The 26,612-nt window shown below is 46.4% G+C and overlaps 1 protein-coding gene across 1 annotated transcript in view; it reads left to right on the top strand.

Moving 5' to 3' along the window:
* Positions 1–25,031, top strand: part of Cradd (CASP2 and RIPK1 domain containing adaptor with death domain) — a 159,953-nt gene extending 134,922 nt beyond the window's left edge. Inside the window, exon 3 of the mRNA XM_052753172.1 lies at positions 24,314–25,031. Within this exon, the coding sequence (XP_052609132.1) occupies positions 24,314–24,615 (302 nt within the window). The 3' untranslated portion in view covers positions 24,616–25,031. The remainder of the gene's footprint in view (positions 1–24,313) is intronic.
* The last annotated feature ends 1,581 nt before the right edge of the window (positions 25,032–26,612 follow it).

Here is a 26,612-nt window from a genome sequence, read left to right as displayed (position 1 = left end):
CAGTGAGGAGTTAGAGGAGTTCTAACAGAAAGCTGTTAGAAGGGAGTGTGTGCAGGGGCTGGGGCAGGGACCAGGAGCCACACGCTGACAGCAGAAGAGTGTTCCCAGGCATCTGGCAGGGAGGACCCCTCCCAGCCTCTGGGGAACCGAACAGAAGATGAGAGCGGATACAGAGGGGGGAGCGCTGCGGCAGAGCACCCCCAAATGCAGTGAGACCCCAAAAAGCAACGTGAGAGGTGGCCTGACTTCTGGGCAGCCTCGCCGTCACACGAGGTCAGTCAGGTCACATCACCGGGCACGGCCAAGTGAGGTGCCTTCCAGATTCAACGCTGTGATCTCGAGATGGTGCTGGCAGAGATCTCCCATGAGAAGGAACAATTAGCCAATTCATTATGTTGACATTTCTGGCCACCACAAGGCCAGTATTTTACAAAATAAGGCCTTTTCCCTTAATTGGGGTTGTGACAGATTAAAAAGCGTGTTCCCGGCTGACTCATGGTGTCCACGTGGCCAGGCCTATTATTCCCACTTGGCCTGCCCCGTCTGTGTGAGAGGGCTCGCTCTGTGCGCCACTCTTGGCATTCCCGTAAAGGATTCAGAAGGAGTGAACACGGGGTCCGCTTCCTGTTCTTCATCCAGAAGAGAGGACTCATTCATATGCACAGACCAAACTGCGGTGGTTCAAGAGCAGGGAAAATAAAATGGATGGGGCGGGGGGAGGCGTCATCTAAAAACCAGTTCGTGTGAGGAAAGCCCTAACGAGAAGTCTAGAAACCAGTGCAAATGAGGAGCAGGTATATTTAATATGGAAGAGCAGACTGACTAGAGCTGCAGGCATCACCTGAGATGCTCGGAGAGGCAGCAGAACGCAGTGTGTGATGTTTCAAAGCCTGACCAAGAAGCCCGGTTGTCTGGGTTCAACTTCAGCTTAGTTCACTTCAGGCAGTTGTGACCTTGGTGACTTCCTGACCACCGTGCTTCAGTTTCCTGCTAAGCAGAGTGAAGATAACGTGGCGTCCATCTTTAGAGCTGTTGTGGCGTCCATCTTTAGGGCTGTTAGGAGAATTGAGCGGTGACGGTTAGCTTTAACTGCCAGCTTGGCACACCCCTCACATCACGCGGGGATAGAGTCTCAATGAGGAATTGTCTTGATCAGGTTAGCCTGTGGGAGTGTCTGCGGGGGGAAATATCTCCATTGCATTTATTAGTGTAGGGAGATCCAGCCTGCTAGGTGGAAGCCCACTCGCCTCGTTTCAGACCCTAGACTGTGTGAGAGCAGAGGAAGCTAGCTGAGCGCTAAGCACGCACAGCTCTGTCCCTCGGCCCTTGTCTGTGGCTGTGATGTGATGAGCTGCTTCAAACCTCTACCAGTGCGACTAAGGGACGGGTTATCATCACCTGGGATGGAGAGCCGCAGTAGACCCTTCCTCAGTTCTCTTTGCCAGGATGTCTCATCACACAACAGAATTGAGAACAGGACAGGCAGGTGAGTACGCGACAGACAGAATACTGCCTAGCGGGGTGAGCGTGCTGCGTTCGTCACTGTGTGTCGGAAGGTTACACCAGGTAACCCGAGAGGAACAGTGCCGGAAGACCCACCCGGCATACAGCTCAACTTCTCCTCTATAATTAGTTTCCCCAGAGAGTACCTTGAGAAGTAGTGAGCCAAGAAAATGATAGAATTGAATGAATTATTTTGTAGCCCAGACCCATGTGGGGTCTGCCTTTCTAGTCACGTGGTCCCCCAGGCATCTCCTACCTAACTATCCAAACATGTCTCTCAATCTCGCTTCTACTGACCCCTCCTGCATGCAGCTTTCTCTGTGTTATTATTATATGTGTGCGCGCACACACACACACACACACACACACACACACACACACACACACACACGTGTATGACGTGTGTGGGGGTGTGGGTGCCACCTTGAGCATGCGCAAGTCAGAGGACAGCTCTGGGGGATTCCCTCCTTCCACCATGGGAGGGATTGAACTCAGATCATCTAACTTGCTCACGTGGCGTCTTTACCTGCTGAGCCATCTCCCTGGCTTCTCCATTTCGATTCCAGCAGTGACAGCCGCAGTCACCCAGTCACTCACGCTAGAACTTGGCAGTTTACTATCTTGGATGACACCTCTTGTCTTTCCCCATACTTAACCATTCATTCCCTTTCTGCACCCTCACAGTCCATCTACTTTTCTCCATAGCCCCTGCCTCCATCTTGGGTCAAGGGCCTTGGTCATTTTTCCCCTCCAGTGACTTTCTAACTGTCCCTCTGGTTCTACCCCTGCCTGTCTCAAGGCCAGAAGACCCACAAAGAACCATGGAGTAGGAAAACTACTTCTACCCCTTCTGAGTTTAGGCAACCCCGGGTCATAGTGCACCCCACACTGTCTGTGCACAGGCCTCCTTGTGCTCTGCTCAGCCGTGTGCACAGGCCCCTCTTTCCAGCACATTCTTCTAGCTATAGTTAGAATCATTTTGCTAGCTAGAAACTGGGCCACACCGATGTTGTTCCGGCCTCGCCCGCATCCCCAGTCTTTCAAGGTTTCCTATGCCCTTGGGCTCCAAAGCAAACCCCAGCTTCGTCCTGTCTGCAGTCCTGCTCTGTGTCATTTTTGGCTTCATTATCAAATAGACATTAATCAGGGCAGCAATTTTGCTGTAAAAACATGCTCTGGGGCAGATCACAGAATGTAAGCTCTTAAAGAAAGCTTAGAGACCTGGCCTAGTGCCGAGGCCACAGATTGAACCCTTAGGGCCGCAGCCAGCCTACACACACATTTTGCTTGGCTTATACAGCATTCTTAAATGTCTTTCTTTCTTTCTTTTTTTTAAATTCATTGACACTATGTAAAACTAGGAGATTTTAGCCAAGGATGGGGGTGCATGCCTGTTATCTTGGCACTTGGGAGATGGAGGCAGGAAGATAAAGTATCCATGACCAGCTTTAGTACATACGAAGTTCAAAGCCAGCCTGGGTTATGTGAAACCCTGTCTCAAAAACAAAACAAAACAAAAAACCAAAAACCAAAAATCCAAACCAAAACAAAAAAAAAAACCAAAACCCAGAGAGATTTTACCTAAAATCTGTGGCTTTCTTCTCAAAGATGTGATGTGGAGACATTGGCTGCCTTTTCCAGGGCTACAGTTAATGCCTGCTGAGCAGCACTGACCCCTAACTGGGGCGTGTCCTCGTGGGTCTCCTCAGCACCTGTGGGTCCGTGTTTATACTTATTTATAGTCTCTGTCACACCCTTGGAGAGATTTGCACTCGCAGTGTCTGGAACTGGTTCAATCCTTTCATTTTGCAGATGTAGAAAGTGAGTCCGTAAGGTGTCACACCAGCCTCTAGATCATGGGACTGGCTCATGAGCCGTCACGTGGCTTCTGATCTCTGTATTGGGCACACTACACAGCTTGGTTTGATAGTCTCCCTGCTGTGTCCGCTGGCTAAAGTTCCCTCAGTTATTCTTGTCAGTATTTGTAGCCATGTGGAAGCTGGAGCATCTGGAAGGGGAAGATGGCATTCTAAGAATGCCCCTACTTTGTAGGAGACTAGAGCCCAAATGTGAAGGAAACTGTAGCCCGAATAAGCAAGAAGAAGAAGCGGGAGAACTGAACGTGACGGAGAAGGTAAATCTGGCCCCAGCCTTGTCCTTTGGTGTGGGACGGCAGGGAGAAAGCTGAGTTACTCTCTTCCTGTTGACCTGCACATGAATATAGAGAGCTGTGAGTCAGTGTCAGAAGGGTGAATTGTTGGCATCTGTGCCCTATACCATATTGTCACTTTGATATAATTACTGTGGACAGTGTTGTTGCTAAGAAAAAGGAAAATGTAAAATTTTCCTCAATGAGCAGTGACCTTGGCCAGTCAAAAAGAGCCGGAGTGACCTGTGCCTCAGAGCCTTAACTCGTATGAAAAACTTCCTCCTGGGGTCCTTTAGTGAAGGAGATGACATTCATCCTTGGGGAAATTAGCCTCAACAACCGCCAGAAGCTTCTAGCTCCTGAGTCCTCCTTACATCCCATTGAATCGTTGCTATGAAGCTGAAAGACAGATGTGTTAATTCATTTCCTGATGCTGTGACCAAAAGCAATTTTAGGAAGAAGATTTATTTTGGATTGCAGTTCCAGAGGGATGGCGTCCATCATGGCAGGGAGGGCGTAGCGTGGTATGGCAGCAGAAACAGGAAGCTGGTTGATCACATCCTTATACACACACAGGAAGTAGAGAGTGAGAAAAAAAAGTGGGGTGTACCCTCAGAACCCTCCCCAGTGACACACTTCCTGCAGCAAGACTCGCCCTCCTAAAGGTTCCATAACCTCCCCAAACAGTATCTCCAGCTGGGGCCAAATACTGTTCAAATACGTGTGCCTGTGTGGGATAGTTCTTATTCAAACCACTGCATGAGGCTACCCCTTGTCGTGATTGACTCTAGACAGTCCTCCTGGCAAGCGTCTGTGTAAGCTGCAGAGAGGCAAGGAATTTATGAAGGGAAAGTAGTGATGGGACAAGATCTCAGAGAAACAGTGGGTGGGCACATGACATGCATTCACCTTCTGGGTCTGTTTCTATTTTGTCTTGACCGTTGGAATCCTGAAATGCCTTGTGATGCTTAATGGCACTTGAAGCATTAGGGTGGTGTATGTTGGTAGTCAGTCCTTGCACAGGGGAGGTGCAGGTAGGCACACACTTGGGGTTCACAGGCTACCCCGCCTAAGCTAATTGGTAAGTTCCAGGCTAGTGAGAGACCCTGTCTCAAAAACAAGGTGGACAGAACCTGAGGAAGAACACATGGGGTTGTCCTGTGGCTTACACACACACACATGCACACACACACACACACATACACACATGCACACACACATGCATATACACACATACATACACATGTACACACACACACACAGGTACACAGGCATACATGCATGTGTGCATATGCGGCAGGGAGGGAGAGGAGAGAGAAAAGAAGGAGAGAAATATGTTGTCCAGGACCAAGCATAGCTGTAGAATAAAACTCTCTTTCAAACTTCTGAGTCATGGCTTAGAAATGGAGATCAGATTTACGATGCGGGGATGTCATCTCCTACTAACAGCGGACTAATGAGCCTGGTGATTTATGCTCCGAAAGGGACTCGTGCATGAATAGACTCACACTGTTGCTGTTTGTTTCTAGAATCCCAGGGACTTTTATCTCTTTTCCCCTTTAAAAAGCGTACCCGAAAAGTGAGCGATAATAACTCACACTGCCCGCTTCCACTCCTTACCCTCAGACAGACAACAATAACTTTTTAATTGCTTCTGCTAATGTATTGAATTGGTTGGATCGGGGAAGATAGGAAGCACGTTTTTCTTCTTTTTTTTTTTTTTTTTTTTAAGAATTCTCTGCCACTGAATTCTTTCAGCCAAAGAATGTTGGCTCCTACTAATCCCTCTTCACTTCAGGCTTTGTTTATTTGGTGTATGAATCCATTGCTGCTCTGGGCTCTGCCTATCTTTTTAGGAGTGAGGCCCCTTTCCTTGCTAGGCTGTGGCTCATGCAGAGGTGGCCATAATGATTGAGCTAAGAAAAGTGGGGCAGGCGGTAGAGAGTAGTGAGTGATCTGGAGCACCCGGGAGAGGAAGGGCTTTCGGCAGAGACTGACTCTAAGAGCCATGTTGGAAAGAGCCAGCAGTAGCGTCTGGGCCCTTGTCAAACACCAGAATGTCCACAGTCAGAGCAGCTTGAGAGCAACTCTGCCCCAGCGAAACCACCGAGCTCTGGAGGACATCGTGACCCAAGCTAATGTAATCATGGACGAGGTGGCATTTCCCTGCTGAGTAGAAGGTTGTTTTTTACCATGTTCCAAAACACTGGCTCCGATCGAGTGCGTGCTTGGGTTGTATTTGTGATACTCTGCATGTCTGTTTGCTGGCACTCTCCTTGGAGTCCATGGTAGTGTCCACTCACCTCCCTCCTGCTCACCCCCACTTCACCTGCAGGCTACAGTTAGGACACAGCCCCTTCTCACGGTCAGCATTATAGCACACTCTCAAATGCTTCAAGTAACTGGCTGTGCAAAACATGAAACCCAAAGCAGATGGGGCATATGTAGATGAGCTGTTGTTCTCCATCTCTATAATTTCCTAAGTTTGATAGCACTTCAATTTTCTAACCATAAAAGCGGCTTCTGTGCTCTTTGGGACAGCCACACAAAGAAATGCTGCCAGGAAACTGGAAGAATATGACAAGGGACTTTCTGTGTTGTTTCTTCCTCTTCCTCCTCTTCCTCCTCTTCCTCCTCTTCCTCCTCCTCCTCCTCCTCCTCCTCCTCCTCCTCCTCCTCCTCCTCTTCCTCCTCCTCCTCCTCCTCTTCTAGCACTTTTCTGCTGAAGGAAGAAATTGAAAATATTACTTTGGCCCAGCCTTGAACTCCAGCACTCGGGAGGCAGAGGCAGGGGGAATCTCTGAGTTCGAGGCCAGTTTGGTCTACAGAGTGTATCCCAGGACAGCCAGAGAAGCTACACAGAGAAACCCTGCCTCAAAAGGGGGCAAAAAAAGGAAGAAAGAAAATATTACTTTGAAGCTTTGTTTTTCAGAGTTTGTATTATTGTTCTCTGTGGAACTGATCCTGCTCAGTTCGCAGTGGGGTTATGTTGTGGTAAAGCTGCTCTGACCTGAAAATATCCTAAGTTGCAAATGCGTTTCAACATACCTACCCTTTTGAGCACCTGTGCTTCGTAGTAATGATCCTCACAGTTGAGGATCGGGTATCTCAGGGGTAGGGTACCATGGCTGGTAGCTAGCTGGCCAGGAGCTGCAGCCCGCTTTGCCACTGGCCAACATACCAAGAGAGAAACATACCACAAATACCTGGAAAAGATCCAAAATTCTAAATCTGAACTATACTTTCTGCTGAATGGATCTCATTCTGCTGCATTATAAAGTGGAAAACTCAGGAGCCAGGGGCCATCTGTGTGGCGTTATCATCCAAGGATGAGTTGGATGATGTGATAACTGAGTACAGCCCCCGGTGAGTGGTCTTCCTAAAAGCTCTCATGCTGGAAATAGAGTATTCATTTACCAAAACTGAGGTGGCGTTGGCTATGTCCACATCTACAGTCCGGGGGGATGCAACTGACCTGTAGAAGGTAGGAGATGCCCTGAACAAATGAAGCACGTTGGAAAGAAATGAGTGAGCATTCTAGGTGTCTCTTTGGACCCACTCATCTTTGGGTCAATCACTGTTCACATCATCTCTCCGAGCAGATATTACCAGACACGTCTTCACAAAGGGCTTAAATCAATCCTGACGAATAAGTTTCTGTTGTCGGTTTTGTTTGTTAGAGTGTATCTCCTCCCTAAACTGTGTGACAGGAGCTGTTCCCTCTAGGATTCTATACCTGTAGCATGGATTATTGAAGCATGTAAGAATCATCTTCTCCCTTCAGGCGATATAGGATTCTTATCTGGAGGATTCAGATTAGCCATGCAATAGGAGTGTGTGTGTGTATCTTCACCATTTGAGAATTGCGCTCAAACTAGTTGAGATGACTTCCTGATCATTTTTTTTTCTCTTGAGATTTGTGGACAACATCCATATATCTTATCAACATCTTAGCAGACTGTCTGGAAGAACCCAGACCTTCAGCCAGCCAGAGCTGGATTTAAATCAGTCTCAGGCACTTCCTAGTTAGTATTTGGGGCATGTCATTCAATGTCTCCTAATACTAACAGCTCCTTTTTGAGAAGTTGATGATACCTGTCTTGTGGCAGTGGTTCTGAGAGCGCAAGCATTTCTTTGTCTCCCCTATTCCTTGTTTTAAAGTGATACGAACAGAGAACACGCTTGTATGGGAGCTCTCGGGAACCAGAAGGGACTGTACTAGGAACTGTCCCCAAGCTTGGAGCACAGCAGTTGCTGTATCAGTCACACCGTCATGAAGGAAATGACTTCATTTTGTTTCCTTCCCTTATCTACACAGCAGCTAGGAGGGAGCTGTAGGGCTGGCTAGCCTAGGATAAGGGGTGACGAACTGGGTCGTGAGGACCTGTTTCACACGGCTCTTTCTCAACCCCTTCCTGGTAGTAGAAAAAGCCGCAGTACCAGACAGACCCTTTAACACAGGATGCCAGGGACCCCGGCCCCAGAGGGGGAGATGTATCAGTTACATGTTCCCTCTGCTTCCTCCATCCACCTCCTTCATGGTTTTGGTTGTTCCAAGCATGACAAGAGCTACCCTAACCCTGACAAGCAGTTACAGAGCTCTTTGATTTTATGTTCTGCCTGCGAGACGCCTGAGTAAGACAACAGTGTCTTCAGCAGAATTGGAAGAACTTACAAGCATGCGGACACCTGCCTCCATGAGGAATTTCAGCCACGTTCTTTGTACCAGAGGCCCATCTGTCACTCACACTGTTAATTCAGACAGTTGTTTTTCTTAAGCCAAGGCTGAGGCAACAGTCAGTTTTGTGGAAAGATCTCTTTAATAAGAAATGAATAAAACTATCAATACTAAATAAAGTAGACCACTGTGAAACTTGGGTCAAATCCCACTGGGAAGGGTACGTGCAATGAACTGCATTATGTAACAAGCCGCCTTTAATAGCTGCCATGGCTCTCTGTTGTTCTAAGGGAAAGTGGCCAAGGCTGAAGCCAGAGCACATGATATGATTTGAAAGCGCTGCAGCCTCTGGAAATGTTCCTGTGAGAGATGTCCAGAATCAGGGTTCACTGTGATTTATGGTTGTTCTAAATGTTTAATACTTTGGACATTTTCAAAGCTATACCCGCTGCTTCCAGAAGCCTCTGGGTATGTTTCTGCTGCTTTGGAAGATACTTTTCAAGTGGAATGTTTTAGATCTATGCGGGGGAGGGGTGGAGGGGAAGATCCTATAGTACTTGATTGTGAGTGATCCCCGTGGGTGAAAGGGATGAGACTGTAAGGCAAGGCCCACGGCCTTTCCCCAGCTGCTTGTGAAGACCCAACATCAGATTCACTGGAGAGAATGATTCCAAAGTGGTGGCTCCTTCTGTCAGCCAGTGAGCTGGGTCAGAGGCTCCCCAGACCTCCAAGCCCTTGCTATCAGGTGTGGCTGGCAGGCAGGATGGAGGTTAAGCCAGGGCCAACTCCCATTTCTCCAAATCAGAAACAGAAGGGCAGTGGAAGCTTAGCTGGCACAATCTACAAAAATAACAGTGATAAGATTGTGATGGGGCTGGGATGAAGCACCATGGGAGAGTCTTGAGAAGGAAGCTCTAACAGTGATATGGGGTTGGGGCCTAGAAGGAAATGGTGACGTTCGAGTGCCTTAAAGGGAACAAAGTCAGCTTCTTTGAAGTCTAATTGGCATGAAATAAACTGTAAAGTGTGATAAGCTATGCGGGATATGGTGGCCCATACCTAGAATTCAGCACAGAAGGAGCCAGAGTTCAGGTTCCACCTCAGCTACAAAGCAGGTGTGAGGCCAGCTGAGGCTATGTGAGACCCTGCCTCAAAAACAACAGTGGGGTTGACAAGTTTTTGATGCATGTTTACACCATCTCCACAGTCAGGGTAATGGCATATGTCTGTCATCTTGAAATCTTTTCTCATGGTCCTTTGTAATTCCTTCTCATCACCCTAAGCCCAGTAAAACATACATCTACTTTCTGTCGTTATTCATGAGTTTCATTTCCTAGGTTCACATAGATGGAGTCCTTTAGTCCCCACCCCCGTCTTTCTCTCTTTTCTGGCTTCTTTCACTTAGCATAATTACTTTTAGACTCATTCAGGTTGACGTTTGTATAGTATTTCATTCATTTTATTAGACAGCAGTGTTCCACTGTACAGATATACCATACATTGTTTACTCCTTGACATGTTGAGAGAATTGTAAATCATGCTGCAACTATTATGAAGGAAGCTGCTGAGAGCCCCTGTGTGCATGTCATTGTGTGAACAGAGGTCACCTTTCTCTGTGGTAAATACCTAGAAGTGCAGTTGGAAGAAAAAGGCTTGGTATATACTAAACTTGTTAAAAAAAAAAAAAAAAAAAAAAAAAAACCTGCCAGGCTGTTTTCAGAGTAACTTTCCCATCTGATGGTCTCCTGGCAGCGGGTAAGAGTTCAGTTGCTCCATGACCCTGCCAACATTGTATAGAGTTCTCCTTAATTTCAACCCATGTTTCCATTGTACTGTGACCACAACATGAAACAACACAATATGTTATCATTAACTAGTCACAGTGCAGCATGACAGGTGTGAGGGACCTATTCATCTTATATAGCCGAGACTGTATCTGACAAAGGCATTCCATTTCCCATCCCCTGCTCCAGGCAAACATGACTTACCTCTGTGGATGTGACCGTATTGGACCCGCATGCAAGCATCATCTTGCAGTATTGTTCCCTCTTTGCCTGGCAGCCATATTCATCTGAGTTGAATGGTATTCCACTGTGGTTTTAATTTGCATTTCCCTAGTGACTGATGCACAGTCCCTTTTTGCATATCTATTTTCCACCCTGAATCATCTTCACTGAAGTATCTGGTCTAAACTTTTGTCCACTATTAAAATGGGGTGTTTTACACCATATACTTAGGACATATGACTCAAGCTGGATCTAACCTGAAAACCTCTTTCTTTCAGTCAGTCTTTCATGGGTCGAGAAAATATTATACAAGCTGCCACAGAAGGGGAACAATTGAACAGTTCCACTGAGCTCCAACACCTTTGGACCATTCCAATGACCAGGATGGCGAGCTATGCATAAAGGTGCAAGAGTGGTACTCACATGCCAGTGGCAACCAACAAGTGTCTAATTGGACTTAAGGCCCACTCAGCAGGAGGGAAATCATGGCTGGTATTGGAAACCTACCCAAATTCTCAGGGCTAGTGAGGTCGTGGATCTTAGAAAGGAATCTACTGCTGTGACCACTCTGCTAAACCAGCACACTTCCTCACTATATTCTAAATCTTATCCTTATACCCACCGATCAATCTACCATTCCTCATCAGAGAAGCCTCTCTTTACAGCAGATGGAGGCCACCACAGAAAACCACAAATGGACACAATATAGGGATCAGCAGGTCGCGAGGAGCTCAGCCCCAGCAGATACATCTATATCATAGCTCCTGCATCATCTGTGCCTCAGGGAATGCCAAGGAAGAGGTGTGGGGACATCTAAGAGCCAGAATGCCAGGAGATCACTGTGAAGCAGTCTCTCCTAGAAACAGCTGCCTAAACGAGACTGGATCAATGGCAGTATCAATAGATGTGCCAATGTGGGGGAGCGGAAATGGCACAGGATCCCACCCCTAGATGAAGAACTACAGGCAGCTAATGACCACTGGGAGAGGAGAGGTAGCCTCTCCCAGGGATGAGCCCTCTTACTGGGTGTCCGATGCAAGAATGGTCAGCTCTGAAACCGTATACACACAAATAACAAACACGGGCTCAGCAGATTCTATTCATATGTATCTGTGCATGAGCACACACACATGTAGGTACCCGACAGAATCAAAAAGAAAGAGGCTATCAACTTGAGAGTGGGGAGATGTGGGAGGAGTTTAAGGGAGGGTGACCTTGAGAAACTGGAGGGAGGAAAAGGAAGGAGAAAATGATGTAATTCTGTTTCAATTAAAAAAGTAACAAAGTAGACAAACATACAAATGGGGTTGTCTTTCTGCTAAGCTCTGAGAATTGTTAGTACATGTTGTGCCTAAGTTGTTTGTGAGATGTGTGTACGGAAAGAGATGATTTGCAAATAGTTTCTCCCAGTCAGTGGCTTGCCTGGTGTTGTCCTTTTGTTTCTCTGGTGCTTGGGACAGGCCCGGACCCTGAGTGCTGGCCAGCTTCCTGAAGAGCTCCATCTCCAGCTCCTGCTGGGTCTTATCTTTCAAAGCACAGAACTCTTCAAAGTGCAGAATTTGATATTTAGACTGAGGTTTAGTTTATCGATTTCATCTATGGATAGTGCTTTGACATCATTTCTGTGGACCAGGATGTAGCTCTCAGTTACTGCCCCAAGGTCATGCCTGTCTGCCTGCTGCCATCCTGGTCCACAAGCCTGAATCAGAGAGGTGTGGGAGAAGGAGGAGGGAGGGAACGAGGGAAGGAGAGGGAGGGAGAAGGAGGGAGAGCTCTAACTAGGAATGGAGGAATGGCATGGGCTTTTGAAATCTCAAAACCCATCCCCAGTGACACACCTTCTCCAACAAGGCCACACCTCCTAATCCTTCCCAAACATTTCCACCAACTAGGACCAAGTGTTCAAAGACGTGAGACTATGGGAGCCTTTCTCGCCCAAACCACCACACTATCCAAGCTGGGTTTACTGGAATTTTTTGTCTGGGTTTTCTCTTAGAAGTTGCAGTCTCCGGTTTCCATTTGAGTTTGTTGTGAACATCATGAAGAGTGAGTTGGAGTTCTCACCTGTGTGTGTGTGAATTTGCATAGCCAGTTATTTCAGCATCATTTGTTGAAAACACCATTCCTTCGCCACTGCGTTTCTACTTTTGTGTGGGTCTGTTTCTGGGCTTCAGCTTATTCCATTAATTATTGCCTATGTTTTAATAATATCTACAGTCTTAATTCTATAGCTTTAATATAGAGACTTGAAATTGGGTAATTTGTCCAACTTGTTTTTTATTTTTTTCAAAATTATCTTTGGCTACTTGATTCTTCACATTTCCTTGTATGTTTTAAAATCAGCTCGTTCAGGTTCTGCCTTTGAGCTCTCAATTGGGAGCAGTTGGGTTTTTTAGGAAGACGTGTCTGTGGTAAGGAAACCCATTTTCATATCACCTGGCCTTGGAAACTAACCTAACTTTTGAAACATTTTCCACACTGTTGCTCCCAAGTTTACCTGAAAGCCCATATATGCAAAGTGATGTTATTTGAGGCCAAAGTTTACAAGAAAAAAGACAATGTTATTTCACCCTTGATCTGTGTTATCCCAAAGAGGAAGTAAAGACAGCCCAGGGCCCTCTCCCTAGCACAGCCTATGGATGCTGATGTCAGTGCTTTCTTGGGTCAGAATGGACCTTTGAAGTTACTTTGTATTATAGAGCTTGGGGGTTGAACAGAACGCTTGTGCGTGCTACATACACACTGTACCACTGAGCCCAGAACCCAGCGTGGCGTTCTCTCTGAGTGGCTACTCCAGGCCAACACTGGCACTGATGGCTTATGGGATTTCCCCCATTGTTTCCTGAAGGCAGTGGGTGGATGCGCTTACCCTAGAACAATGCTAGGCAAACCTGCCTGCTGTCAATTCCCAGGATACAAAATCAATTTTGTAGTTACTGAACCACAATTAAAATAGAACAGGGTAACATATTGCGAAGGTGGTGTCTTTGTTCTGTTAAACTTTTCTTTCAGTTTCTCACATATATGCACGTGCTTCTAATACATCCGTGTCTTTCAAAATAATTCTTGGTTAAAAATATAGAAAGGCGCCAGTGGTGGCGGTGCAGGCCTAAAACAAAAACAAAATAAAAACCAAACACTCGGGAGCAAGCTCAGTTCCATTAACACCTGTGTCTGGAATCAGGAACAGGGATGATCAAAGTCTCAGGCACCCACATTAGCCAAACGGCCATCTTCCAAACCAGTGACAACCGCACGTTATTGGAGAGGTGAGCAAACCCTAAGTGCCCTGACACATGTCATCTTGGGCAGAGGCAGGGGGCACATGCTGCAGTTAGCTGAAGGGTCTAGGATAACAGGGCCATGTAGCTAGAGTTTTCCTGCCTGGCCCACAGTCAGGACAAATCTCTCTCACCTGCCAGTCCCACAGCCGCTCAGACCCGACCAAGTAAACACAGAGACTTATATTGCTTACAAACTGTATGGCCGTGGCAGGCTTCTTGCTAACTGTTCTTACAGCTTAAATTAATCCATTTCTATAAATCTATACCTTGCCACGTGGCTCATGGCTTACCGGCATCTTCACATGCTGCTTGTCATCTTGGCGGCTGGCAGTGTCTCTCTCCACCTTCCTGTTCTTTCTTTTCTCCTCTCTGTTAGTCCTGCCTATACTTCCTGCCTAGCCACTGGCAATCAGTGATTTATTTATTGACCAATCAGAGTAATTTGACATACAGACCATCCCACAGCAGGGCCACGTCTCTCTTGTTCACAGCTCTGTCCTGCACAGTATCTGGTAGTTAGCCGCTCCTACAAATATATTTTAAGAGTTTAGTTTAAAAATCAAACAAACAAGCCAGGCGGTGGTGGCGCATGCCTTTAATCCCAGCACTCAGGAGGCAGAGGCAGGCAGATCTCTGAGTTTGAGGCCAGCCTGGGCTACAGAGCGAGTTCCAAGAAGGGCTCCAAAGCTACACAGAGAAACCCTGTCTCAAAAAACAAAACAAAACAAAACAAAACAAACAAACAACAAGCCTACCCTTCAAGATGGGGTAGAGCACTGCCTGTAACCCAGGATCCAGGAGGCTGAGGCAGGGAGATCTTAAGAGGAAAGATGGTCTGTGTTACATAAGACCCTGTCTCAGAAAGAAGAAAAGAGGCGGGGTACTGCCTGCTTTCTTCCTCTTGGGTTTGCTGGTAGGAGAACTGGACATTTTGCTTTTAGGATTGATGCTCTGTCACACAGGTGAAGGCAGTGACATTTTGCCTGGCCTTCATACCCACCCCACTACAGTCTTATTACCGAGTCACCCGCAGCTGAGCTCCATCAAAGAAATGGGCTTTGATGCGTGAGGTTGACGGTGCTCCCAGCATTCCTCATGGTCTTTCCTTTAGGAGACTGAAGACCAATAAGGAAAATGTCAGTCCCCTAGAGTTGCTTCGTAGTTTATAATGAGGTTGTGGTCTTAAATCAACTCTCTAATCATTGCCCAGAACTCAGCAACAAAGATCTTACCCAGGGCTGTGGGGCCAGCTCATTCTCTTTAGCTTGGGTATCATCAGTCTACAGGTTTGTATATTTCATCCGGAAGATTAAAATAAAGCCAAAGGAATTTTTAAAATTTGGAGAGTAGTCATTAATGTGAAATAATCTAACTTCTTTATTTTGAGAAAGGGAGCAGCTCAGATCTGTGTGTCCAGATGGTGTTTCCACATACGGTATCTTTTTAAAAAAAATGTCTTCTGCAGATCTTCTGGGAAGGAGCCATCTGGACATTATTGAACAGTTGAGGCAACCATTGCCTTCAGACCAGCTAGCAATGTGGACACGAGCATTCAAGATGTCTGTTGGTCACCTCTGCATTCTAGGGAAATGGCAGGCACTCTGGATCTTAGTCTCTCAGCAACGACACTCTGTCTTGAAGTTTCAGATGCAGTTTTGAAGAACATGTCTCTCCAAACCATGCAATTCTGCCCCTGGGTCTGTGACTTTAAACATTAGAGGCAGGTTCACACTGGTCTCTTGGGCTGTAGGCATTTTTATCTTTACGAGCTCCTCTTCCCTAAAGTAATATAAAAATAAGCTCATGATAGTAAATATAAAGGTGATTGTAGTGGTGTATGTATTCAAATATTTTCACTCGCCTAATGTTCATTTTCTCCTCTAATTATGGAAGTTTAAAAACTTATTTTTTCTCGTTCTCGCGAAAGTATTATGAGTCCTCAGGGCCGTCTGGTTGTGCCTAGTGGAAAGATGGCTCTGATTAAAAGTCATTCTTTTTCCTTTTACAATTTTTAGATTTTGCTTCTGTATTATAACGTCCATGTTTTTATAAAAGGAAAAACCAGTTCATTACCCCAAAGAGCATCTCTGCTAATCCTGGAAGCAGCTCCACATATTCAGAGGAAGAGCTTTTTTTATTTTAATTTGGCAAAAAACAAACAAAACAAAACAAAACCAAGAAATGCATGTCCTTTGCCTATCCAGTTCAATCTGCCTGCCTGGCCTGAAGTGTCTGTAACTCTTGCCAAATGTCCAAGCACAGATGCCAGACTCAGCATTTTCCTGGTTGCTACTTGGAGCAGTGTGTAGTGATCATGACCAGTTTCTCTATTTCACTCTCTTTCTAGAGAAATATAAAAATGTGTTTATCCTTCTCAGCACCCAGTGGTCTCAAGGCTGAATGCTAGAAGACCAGCTGTTATTTCTCATTCATTCAGCTTCTTAGGACTTTTCCATAAAAATTTTGCATGTGCTTTAGAGGAATCCAAGCCAAAAAAACTCACAAAGTATTATCATCATCAAGGGAACATCTGTTTAAGCATGAAAATATGGATGAATGAATATGGATGGATGGATGGATGGATGGATGGATGGATGGATGGATGGATGGATGGAAAGAAAGGGGGTGCTTTCCATAGAGGAACAGTCAGGAGCTGTAGTTACAGACTACAGGAGCTGTAGTTACAAACTGTGGGAGATATAGTTACGGACTATAGGAGATATAGTTATAGACTACAAGAGATGGTCTAGAAAAGTAGATTATACGATACATGCTACTTTTAAAGTTTAAAAATCATTGTATTTAACTTTTTCAAACTTATCCAGTGTCTTAGTTAGTTACTATTGCCTCTATGAAACACTGTGATCAGAAACAAGTTGGGGAGAAAAGGGTTTATTTGGCTTACACTTCCACATCACTGTTCATCATCAGGGAAGTCAGAAGAGGAACTCAGACAGGCCAGGAGCCTGGAGGCCAGAGCTGAGGCAGAGGCCATGCAGGGGTGCTCCGTACTGACTTGCTCCTCATGGCTTGCTCAGCCTACTTTCTTATAGAGCCTAGGACCACCAGTCCAGGGGTGACACCACCCACAATGGCCTGGGTCCTCTCCCATCAATCACTAAGAAAATGCCCTACAGGCTTGCCTACAGCCCAACCTTATGGAGACATGTTCTCAATTGAGGTTCCCTCCTCTCAGATGACTTTAGCTTGTGTCAAGTTGACATAAAACCAGCCAGCACATCCTGGAAAAAAAAAAAAAGGACATTGAGAAAGAATTCTGAATAAATTTTTTTTCAAAGTAATAAATGCTATCAATTTCTCCTTATAAAGCTAAGAGAGGGGTAAAGAACTTTCTGCGTGGGCTTTGTATTTTTCTAGTTGTTTCTGTGGTAGAGCTAATGTTGCTCTTCACTTCTCTCCCTCTCTGGAGCACTCCACAACCTTTCTTTCTTTCTTCTTTCTTTCTTTCTTTCTTCTTCTTTCTTTCTTTCTTTCTTTCTTTCTTTCTTTCTTCTTCTTTCTTTCTTTCTTTCTTTCTTCTTCTTTCTTTCTTTCTTTCTTTCTTTCTTGTTTTTTGCTAAGTGCATGAATGTAGGACATTCAATAGCACCGTGTCTGTACAGAAGAGAGTGTTGTAATTGAGGAATAGCATCCTTTGTGTTCACTCCTTTATCCTGAAACAGCAAGCAGGGGACTGCTGTATGCAAAGCATCACTCTGGGTACCTGGGTGCATCCGTAGGCAAATGGACAGAGCTCCTTGCTAGTGAGGCGTTGACGATGTCGGGGACATTAAGCGGGGCCAGGGAGGGAAAAACAGCAGCATCACATATGAGAGGTTAGGTCCTAGGTGGACAAAGGAATCGCAAAGTAAGTGGGGATTGCATTTGAGAGCGGTGCGGGGAGTATGGCTTGATGAAAAGTCACGCTTGACTGAAGATGTGTCCCATTGCGGGGACAGCTCTAGGAAAGCTGTGGTCCGAGGGCAGAGTTCAAGGAAGGATGAACAGCTGGAGCTGTGTCAGGCAGATCCCTGGGAGGTTGTGGAAGAAATGGCTTCCCAAGAACTTCTAAAGTGTTGTAGACGGTTTTGAAAAAAAAAGATTGTACCAAATAGTCTTCTAACTGTTTTTCTTTTTCTTCAGAGGGTGTGTGGTCTTTACCCAACAGAAATAATTAGCTGAAATTCATTCTCAACAGCCTGCAGGTGTGCTCCTACGTTACAGACATGTAAAGGGATTACAGTGCTAAATGATCAGTGGTTGATTTAATGAGAAATTCAAAAACCACAGGTCTGCAGAAAACAAGCGGATCACTTCTGAGAGATAGTACCACGTTACACCTAATGAAGGCTTGGGTACCATCTGATTTATCTTTTATAAATGAGCGGTCTGAGAAACGCTCAGTGACTTAGCCCAAGCTACCTGGGTACCTGGTGGCAGGCTCAACTTTGAGGACTGTGCAGGGTTGCTAATCCCAGGCCCAGAGGGTGTCCACCCTACCTCCTGCCCAGTTAATTCGTCAAGAACTCAATTATTGCTGACTGTCTTCTTGTTGACCTTTCCAGGCTTGACAGTCAAATCAAATTTCCCATCACAGTAAGTAGGGTGTGTTTGTGTTTTTTAGCATGGCCTTCATCTTTGGAGTAGACTGTCATGTCAGCGTCCTGGAAATTGGCTTCAGGAAGATCAAAAAGCCGATTCCTCTGCCTCTCTAGGAACACACGGCGTTTTTTTGTGATTGTCTGTCAGAATGAAGGTTTCTAATTGGCTTGCTTTTCAAGGTGCTTTTCTTTCCTCTTCCAGAAGTCAGTTCCTCGGCCAAAAGGATGTTTCTGCAGTCTTTACACTCAAGGATGGGAGTTCACACAGGTCCTTAGAAATGACCACTAGGCTACCTTGCCAGCCAAACATCCCCAGCCCAGCCTGCCCACCACAAATAACATCCCACATGGTCATCGCCAGGAGTGGCCTAGAAGACTGCTTGGCGGTGTGGGTCTTCTTGGTCTGCCCTTCCCCCTCCTCCCTTCCTTCTCCTTCCTCTCTTCCTGCTCTACCCAAGCCTGTCCTGTCCTCCACACCCACCCACTTCTGTATGCTGTCCCGTATTCCATTCACGGACCCGAGAAGCTTCCTTGTCCTCCATCTCGCCTCATTTCCGTCCCCTTCCCCTCCCCGCCACAGATAACTATGTTGTCTGATACATGTTCTTCTATTTGTTTGTGCGGTTTTGTCAGTGGCGTTTGGAGATTATTTTTAATTGGCCTCCCTTCTGGATCTTTCTTCGGTGTTATACCGTGTTTGCCATCCTTGCAGGCGTGCCTGTGTGTACTTCCTCTTAATCACCATCCCAGTGGTGAGCTGTTAGGTTGCCTCCACCTCCTACATCCAACCACATTGCCCACGTGATTTATAACTATGTGCATGACCCTGGTGAATATGTTTGAGAATACATATGGGGTACCCACATATATATGCATTTTATATATAATATTATATGTGTATCTTCTAAACGGGATGGCTGAGTTACCAGATGTATGTGTATTTACTGGCACCAATAATGAAACTTAACCTACAGACAGCTTTGTACATCACCCTACGGATGGGTTTTAGAATTCTTCTTGATATTTCGAGCTGAAACAGTATTCCAAAGTACACCCGGTTTCCCCAGCACTGCCAGCTTGCTGTCTACACAAACCTGTAGTGCTGGGTTTCTCTGCACATAAAATGATTTATCATTGTGGTTTCCATTGTTGTTTTTTTTAATTCTGTGTTTTAACACCTTTTCGTATGCGTGCTCCTGTGGCTCCCCTAATTTGAACCATCTTTCTGGTGGAGGCTCCTCTCTCTCCAGGTGGTTTTCGGGAGTACCTTGTGCATTCTAACGTACCCACGTTGGCCTTGAACCATTGTTCTGGCCCTCATGCTTCCATTATTAAAGGGAATACATTTAAACATTCTCCATCAAAGAAAATGTTTACTGAAATACTTTTCAAGTTTTATCAAGTCAAGAAATGTGCTTAAATTCAGGATTTTTATAGAATTATTCTTTAAAATTGTAGGCAGGAAACTGTCTTTAAAATTATAGACAGGTATCTTCACATTATTGAGATAATGGCTTTTCTCCTTAGTCCATTGATGTGTTGAAATACTTAAGAGTCAGATGCTGAAAATTATTGTAAACCTAGAGTGAGTTCCACTCTTTTATAACATATTATTTTAAACCAGTAGCAATGGCTCATAGCCACAGTGAGTTTGGGTGACTGGTATATTGTTAGACTCTCCAGTGTGCGTGTGCGTGTGTATTTTCTTGTAGGGTATCATGTAGCCCAGGCTGGCCACAAAAAAGTGTGTAGCCAAAGATGACTTTGAACTCCTGAGTCCCCTGCCTCTGCCTTCCAGGTGCTGGGATTATAGGCATGTACTACCTCACCCAGCCCATCAGACTCTCTCTTGCTCCTGGTTAGGGGCTAAAAATGGTAGGGGTGGGCGTAGAAGTGGAAGACATGATCTCTGTGTGTAAGGGGCATGGATGGCAGCCACCTCATACAAAACACAGGAAGGGATGTGTGGTTCTACGCCAACAGGACTTACAAAGAGGCTTTAGATTAGAGTCTGGGACAGCCGCTCCTAGGTGTGAGTGAGAGAAGAGAGGCCCTGCAGAAGGAAGATGCTGTTTGTGTCCACTCAAGAGACCACAGAGATGGGGGGATGAAGGGCTGAGGGATAAGGAAGAGGGCAGTATGGGAAGGGGCTGCCTCATCCTTGACTGTGTGGTGGTAGGTGGGTTTGCATGTGTATGGTGCTCATCTTGAAATAGGTGAGTTTTAGCTTCACCGAAAATGAAATTTTAAAGCCGGTGTTCAAAACCAGCCTGGTCTACAGAGTGAGTTCCAGAATAGCCAGGACTACACAGAGAAACCTTGTCTCAGAAAGAGAGAGGGAGGAGAGAGAGACAGAAACAGACAGAGAGACAGAGACAGAGACGAGAGATTTTAAAACTACAGGAAAGATTTAGGATCTGTATAAAGGCAGACCATTTATCCATGTAAACAGTTGGATTCTCATCTAGAGTCTTAAATACTAGAACAGACATTCTTCAGCACGGTCTGGTGGTTCATAACCACGGCTAATCTCATCATCCCAGGACAGAGGACCTTGTGTGCTGTGGTGGGGTGAGGTCTGTTCCTAGCAATTAGGAAGACACAGGGTGAAGCCAGCAGGGCCTTTGAGGTGCTGTGGAAGGCCTGACGCAGCACACGGCTGGAGTGCTGGGTGCTCTTGTGCACAGACCTGGGCGTCCAGCCCTGGTCTCTAGGTCCCACTGGTGCAGTTTTGCCGTGTGTGTGTGTGTGTGTGTGTGTGTGTGTGTGTGTGTGTGTGTGTGTCTCCCGAACTACTCACTGGACCTTCTTCCTTATATTTACTTCATATTTTTAATTGACTTTGTTCTGTTTCCATGTTATCATTCTGTATTTGCTTTCAAAATTCACTTCCCTTTGAAATTTTTTAATTCAAAATTTAAATGGACCTACATTAATCTTTGAAATCTGGGGTTCAAAATGCCGTTTATAATTTGTCCACTATATCAAAAGAGATGTGATCACCGACATACAAAACATCTGTGTGAGTGTGACCCAAGACCATCCCGCACACTACACAGCGGCCAGCTAGTCACAGTGGATGAATGTATACCTTCCCCTGATCTCATGCATTTTATCCTCAGGAGTTGACTCTAAACCTTAGGAGTCTCATTTTTTTTTTTTTTTTTTTTTTTTTTAGTAACTTCAGATTGCGCAGGAGTCACAAACATAAAAGCCTAGGGAAGAAACCTTTCCTGCTAGAGGTCAGATGGTATCAAAGCTGTGCACACTGTGTGGGGGTGGGGCGGGAGAGGGAGGCGGAAAGAGGAAGGAGAGAGAGAAGGTATCTGGGTAGAAGGTGGGATTTGCTTGGGGGAGGTAGTGTGTATATGTCAATCATCTTTGCTCCGGCCTGTGTTCACAGATTTCTGCCATCTCAATTATGTGGCACTATTTATAGGGCATGTGACCGTGAACATATAGAAGAATCAGAGCACAGCCTGTTCGTAGTGCCAGACAATTGGCTCACAGCATCTGTTGCGTTCTGAGTTGGCCCGGAGATAGAAAGATGCCAGAGTGTAGCATTAGACACTGATGGTCCCTCCCCCAAACCCAATCAACTGAAGGGAAAAGCAGTCAAACCCCAAAATAAACCTTGACTCCAAATCACCAGCAGCAGATGAAGTAACAAATGGACAAAATTTGAAAAAGTGTCAGGCAGGGAAAGGTCTCTAGACATCTTTCATCTTGCATATCGCAAACTCCTCACCCACTCACTAAACACCAACCCCATCTCTCCCTCCTGTCCGCAGATGCCACTCTTCTTTCTGCCTCTGTGGTCATGTGACTACCTTAGGTACTTCCTGTGACTGGAACCACACAGGGTTTGTCCTTTTGCAGAGAGGCTGTGTTCAGTATTTCATTTCTTTTGAATATCATACACAAAACGTTGGATAACCAAGTTGCTATCAGAATTCTCCCAAGCACAAAATAGGAGTGAGGTCTGTAAACTTGTAAATATGCAAGGGGAATAAAATTATTTCTATAACATAAAGGTGTGTTTATAGTTCAAAGGTAGGATGTTAAATAGCATGAAATAATGTATCATTGGTTCTCTAAATATGAAGACATTGTTCTAATGAGGCAACTGGCAAACTTGACCTCAGAGATCTCCAAGACCACAGTGACTATGAACGTCTCTTGTAAGAAATCACCTTGTGTTGAAACTGACCAGTTGTCACAGATCAAAACAACAGACACAGGAACAGAAGAGTCACAGTCGAAAAACCAGTCACAACACACAATAGCAGAGGCACTGTTGGGCACTGGAGGCATTGTCCTGTTGCCCTTCCCTTAGGATGGGCCTGGGATGCAGAGTCACTTCAGAAACAGGAAAATATTACACCTGACAGAAATGACTGATGCCACAAAGATCAAGCAGTGTGAGCTAGAGGGGGAAGGAGGTGGGGGGCAGGAGGGGAGGGGGCAGAAGGGGGCAGGAGGGAGGGACACAGTATGGGTTTAGTTCATTGCAGTGAGGTTTCAGTAAAAAACGAAGTGTTTTTAATATTTTTCCTTGGTATTGTGTTAAGGATTTAACTGTGGCTTGCAAGGACATTTAGGTTGACTTCTGCTTATTTTTTCCCCCTGCTATCTTCAAACAAAAGCAGGTGGTAGAGGAAAGCTCTTCTGCTGCTCCTTTGAATGTCCCTGAGATCTAGCCATCCTCCTGGCACGGCACTGTATGTAAGGAGGGGTCCAGGTGGGACAGTGGATGACTTGATTTCTCCTTCATACTTTTCGTGGGTTTTGAATTTTTTTAATGAGCCCATATTTTTATAAAACCTACAAAATCATTGTTGTTGATTTATTGAACATCAGTATCATCTTCATTGTTCAAATCGCCTCATAGTCCATCTTTAATTGCCGAGCTGACAAATTCTGAAAGGGTCTTCGTAACTCAACCCTGGAGTTTTGGCAGTTGACTCTCCGGGAGTCAGAGACAAGGGCTGTGGGACCCACTGCTCTTCTAGCAGGATCATTTGCCTTTTTGTTGAGCTGGGAAATGAAGCAGAGGCTGGTGACTGTGACGTGCACTAAGATGTGATGGAGCTGGCCAGCAAGTGTCCTACAGTTGCCATGGCACAGCTGTCTGAACCTAATCTGCAGCCAGTGCCGCCATCTTGGATGCTTGGAGTCCCTCTCAGACTCTGCCCTTGGCTGCCATCCACTCCTTCATGGCCTCCACCTTGGCACCCTTGGCACATGCGGCGCCCTTAGGAGGGGTTGGCACCCACTTTGCCCAGCTTTCTCCTGTTCGGGGGGGTCAGCTTTAGCCTCTCTGCTCCATGGCTCACACCAGCTTACATGCCCCTTCTGTAGAGCCCGTGGAATGTCTATGGTTGTGCTTTGCACATTTACAACACTTGCTGTCACACTTCTTAGGAGGCAGACTCAGGTGGATTGGAGTCCTGTTTAGGAAGTGCAAGGTCAGGCTCTTCAAAGCACCTACTCTGTGGTCCTCTAGTGGACTTGACTGGGACAGTGAGTCCACCCAAATGGTCTCTGCTCTCCTCTCCCATCAACTCTTGCCTCTATGGCTTGTTTATCACGGGGAGGGCACTCTGGATTCCTGCTTCCTTTCTCCTGGTACAGGAAGGAGGAACTATTGGCCTTGACCTCCCCCCGCCAAGCTGGAGCCCCTCCTTCAAGGGGAGTGGCACTCACAGCTTGGAGCAGCACACCTCTGGCCTTCAGGCTGGTACCAAGGCAAGTGGCCTTCAGCCAGAACTCCTGATGTGGCTTCTGACAAGGAATGGGAATCAAAAAAAAAAAAAAAAAAGCATGAGACAAAACTGTATGTCCATGGGCTTGATCCGCGTTTGTCTGTATACACAAGGAGGAGGAAATAAGTGACCATCCGTGGGTTTCCTCAGATCTTCTGCAGTGAACACTTCCAGAGAGGCTAAATGGCATTGTTCACCCCACTGTTCCAAGCAGTACAAGAAGACCGGGAGTAGTTGCTTATCTGCTCCCCCCACTCCCCATTCTCACGTCTTCCCCGTCTGAGGTACTTGCTTGTCTCATTCACCTTCCTGTCCTGTCCTCCTCAGGTGACTGGATGGCTGGAATCCCTTCACACGTCCTCAACAGCTCCCCATCAGACCGGCAGATTAACCAGCTGGCCCAGAAGCTAGGCCCCGAGTGGGAGCCCATGGTGCTGTCTCTGGGGCTGTCCCAGACCGACATCTACCGCTGCAAGGCCAACCATCCCCACAACGTGCAGTCCCAGGTGGTGGAGGCGTTCGTCCGCTGGCGCCAGCGCTACGGGAAACAGGCCACCTTCCTGAATTTGCACAAGAGCCTCCAGGCCGTGGAGGCAGACCCCTCGCTGCTCCAGCACATGCTGGAGTGATCCTACCCCCCCCCCCCCCACCGCCACTTGCTGGGGTGTGGGTCCCCAAGTCACACAGGCTGAACCGGACTTTCACTCGGCAAGTGGCTTTGTTCTGGGTGGTATTTTTTTTTTCTTTCCTTTTCAGTGAGCCTTAGCTGGAAGGGGAACACCTGGATTCGACTGGCTCAATAATCCAACGGCTTTAATTGCTTGAAGATTGCATTGTTGTAACTGCAGTTTTGAACTCCATGGTTGCCTTTTTAACAGAGGTCCAGAAGAAAGCAAACCAAAAAAAAAACATGCGACCACATTGCATGCAGGTGTCCTGCATACAAAGCATCTACTCTTCCGTTGCCTGGAAACTGGACTGTGGACTTAGCCCTTCATAATGATGATGATAATAAAAAGTGAATTGTGTTGTAGAATGCGCCTCATTCGTGAGAAAGTCTACTCTGCCCATGCTTCTCTTGCATAGATTGAGGGTGTAAAATCGTGGGAGTGAAATAAGTTTGATAGCAACTGTGAAGTAGTGGGGGATAAGTAGCTCAGACAGGATGTATGGATTAAGCATGAGACACCCAAGCTCCCTGCAGAAGCCAGGAAGAGAACTGCAGTCCTTCACCTTAACAATTGCATAAGAAATCTCTGTCCATTTATTAAAGGTAATTGGGTCTGAGACAAAGAGGCCTCATGTCTCCCTTGATGCCCGAATGGCTGAAGATGTTGTGTTTCCAAGGCAGGTCATGGGTTGTCCAGCCTTTCATTGAGAACACAGTGTTAGCCAGACAGGTGTACATGTTTGTAAGCCCAGCTCTTAAGTAGCTGAAGCAGGATGATCACTTCAAGGTCCAGCCTGGGCTATCACTACATAACATTCCAGGTCAGCTTTAGCTGTTAGCACGACCCTGTCTTCAAGCAAATAAACAGAAATTTACCACGCAGGGTCTCTAAAAATGCTCCTTTTCAGGGCTCGTTCACGTGTGTGTTCTCATCTGGGCCTCTCAGCAACACTGGGAGGTATGGATGCCAGAGTGGTACACCCCTTCTTTAGAGATGGCAGGACCTGTGTGGGCTAACTAAGCTGGAACGTGGCTTGCCTCTGCATGAGTGGATTAGAGACAGACAGCATGCTTCCAAAGAGAGGGATAAAAGGCTGTCCGAGGGGTGGTGGATGTAGCTCGGTTAGTGGAGTGCTCGCCCAGCTGCTCAGCATCCTGAAGTCCATCCCAGTACCTCATAAATGCGGTGTGGTGGGGGCAAACCCATGATCTCAGCACTCCAGAAAGTGGAGGCAGGGGGATCAGAAGTTCAACGTCATCCTCGTCTACACAGTGAATTCAAGCCCGGCTTAAGCTACACGTAGAGGGGAGGAGGTGGGAACCACATTATAGAGGACAGGGAGACATTATCCTTTATCCTTCACAGCGACTGGAGAGCCAAGTTCTTAATTCTATGGAATTTTCAAGGAAAAGAAAGTCTGCTGCTTATCTCCCTCCACCTAAGGACAAGCCTATGAAGAGGTAGAGATGAGCATGGAGCAGGTGCCCAGGAAGCTGGCGGTGACGCGTTGACGTCCTTTCAGGCATCTGGTACCCTCTTTCTCTTTTTCCAAAAGACCAGCTGTTCCACAGTTCATTCATTCAGCGGACACAATCCCCAAAGCGTTGGGTACTGGCCATGCCCACTCTAATTTTCCACCCTGTGGTCCAGTCAATACTTCATTATTTTATAAAACTCACACCTTGGGCCACGTGACTGTGCCCACTGATAGATCATTCTGCAGTAGAGTCTTCAATATACCGCTTATCACTTTGAACTTTGTCCTTACTACTTTGCCATTTCCCTCTGGGATTCCTCATAGTGCGTTGCTTTGGCTGTTCTTCTCAGGAGTCAGTCCTGCTTATGGCTGAGTGAGCAGGGCTAGGCTCTGCTGCAGCTGGCTGGTGTAGGACCAATGACGAGCTGCATCCCTCCTGCCCTTTGTGCACAGGGACACTTCTGTGCTGTCAGTAGTG

The sequence above is a fragment of the Peromyscus californicus genome, unplaced genomic scaffold (genome assembly GCF_007827085.1).
Source record: "Peromyscus californicus insignis strain IS unplaced genomic scaffold, ASM782708v3 Scaffold_24__1_contigs__length_46423439, whole genome shotgun sequence".
Lineage (NCBI taxonomy): Eukaryota > Metazoa > Chordata > Mammalia > Rodentia > Cricetidae > Peromyscus > Peromyscus californicus.
This window is presented reverse-complemented; position numbering and strand designations above follow the sequence as displayed.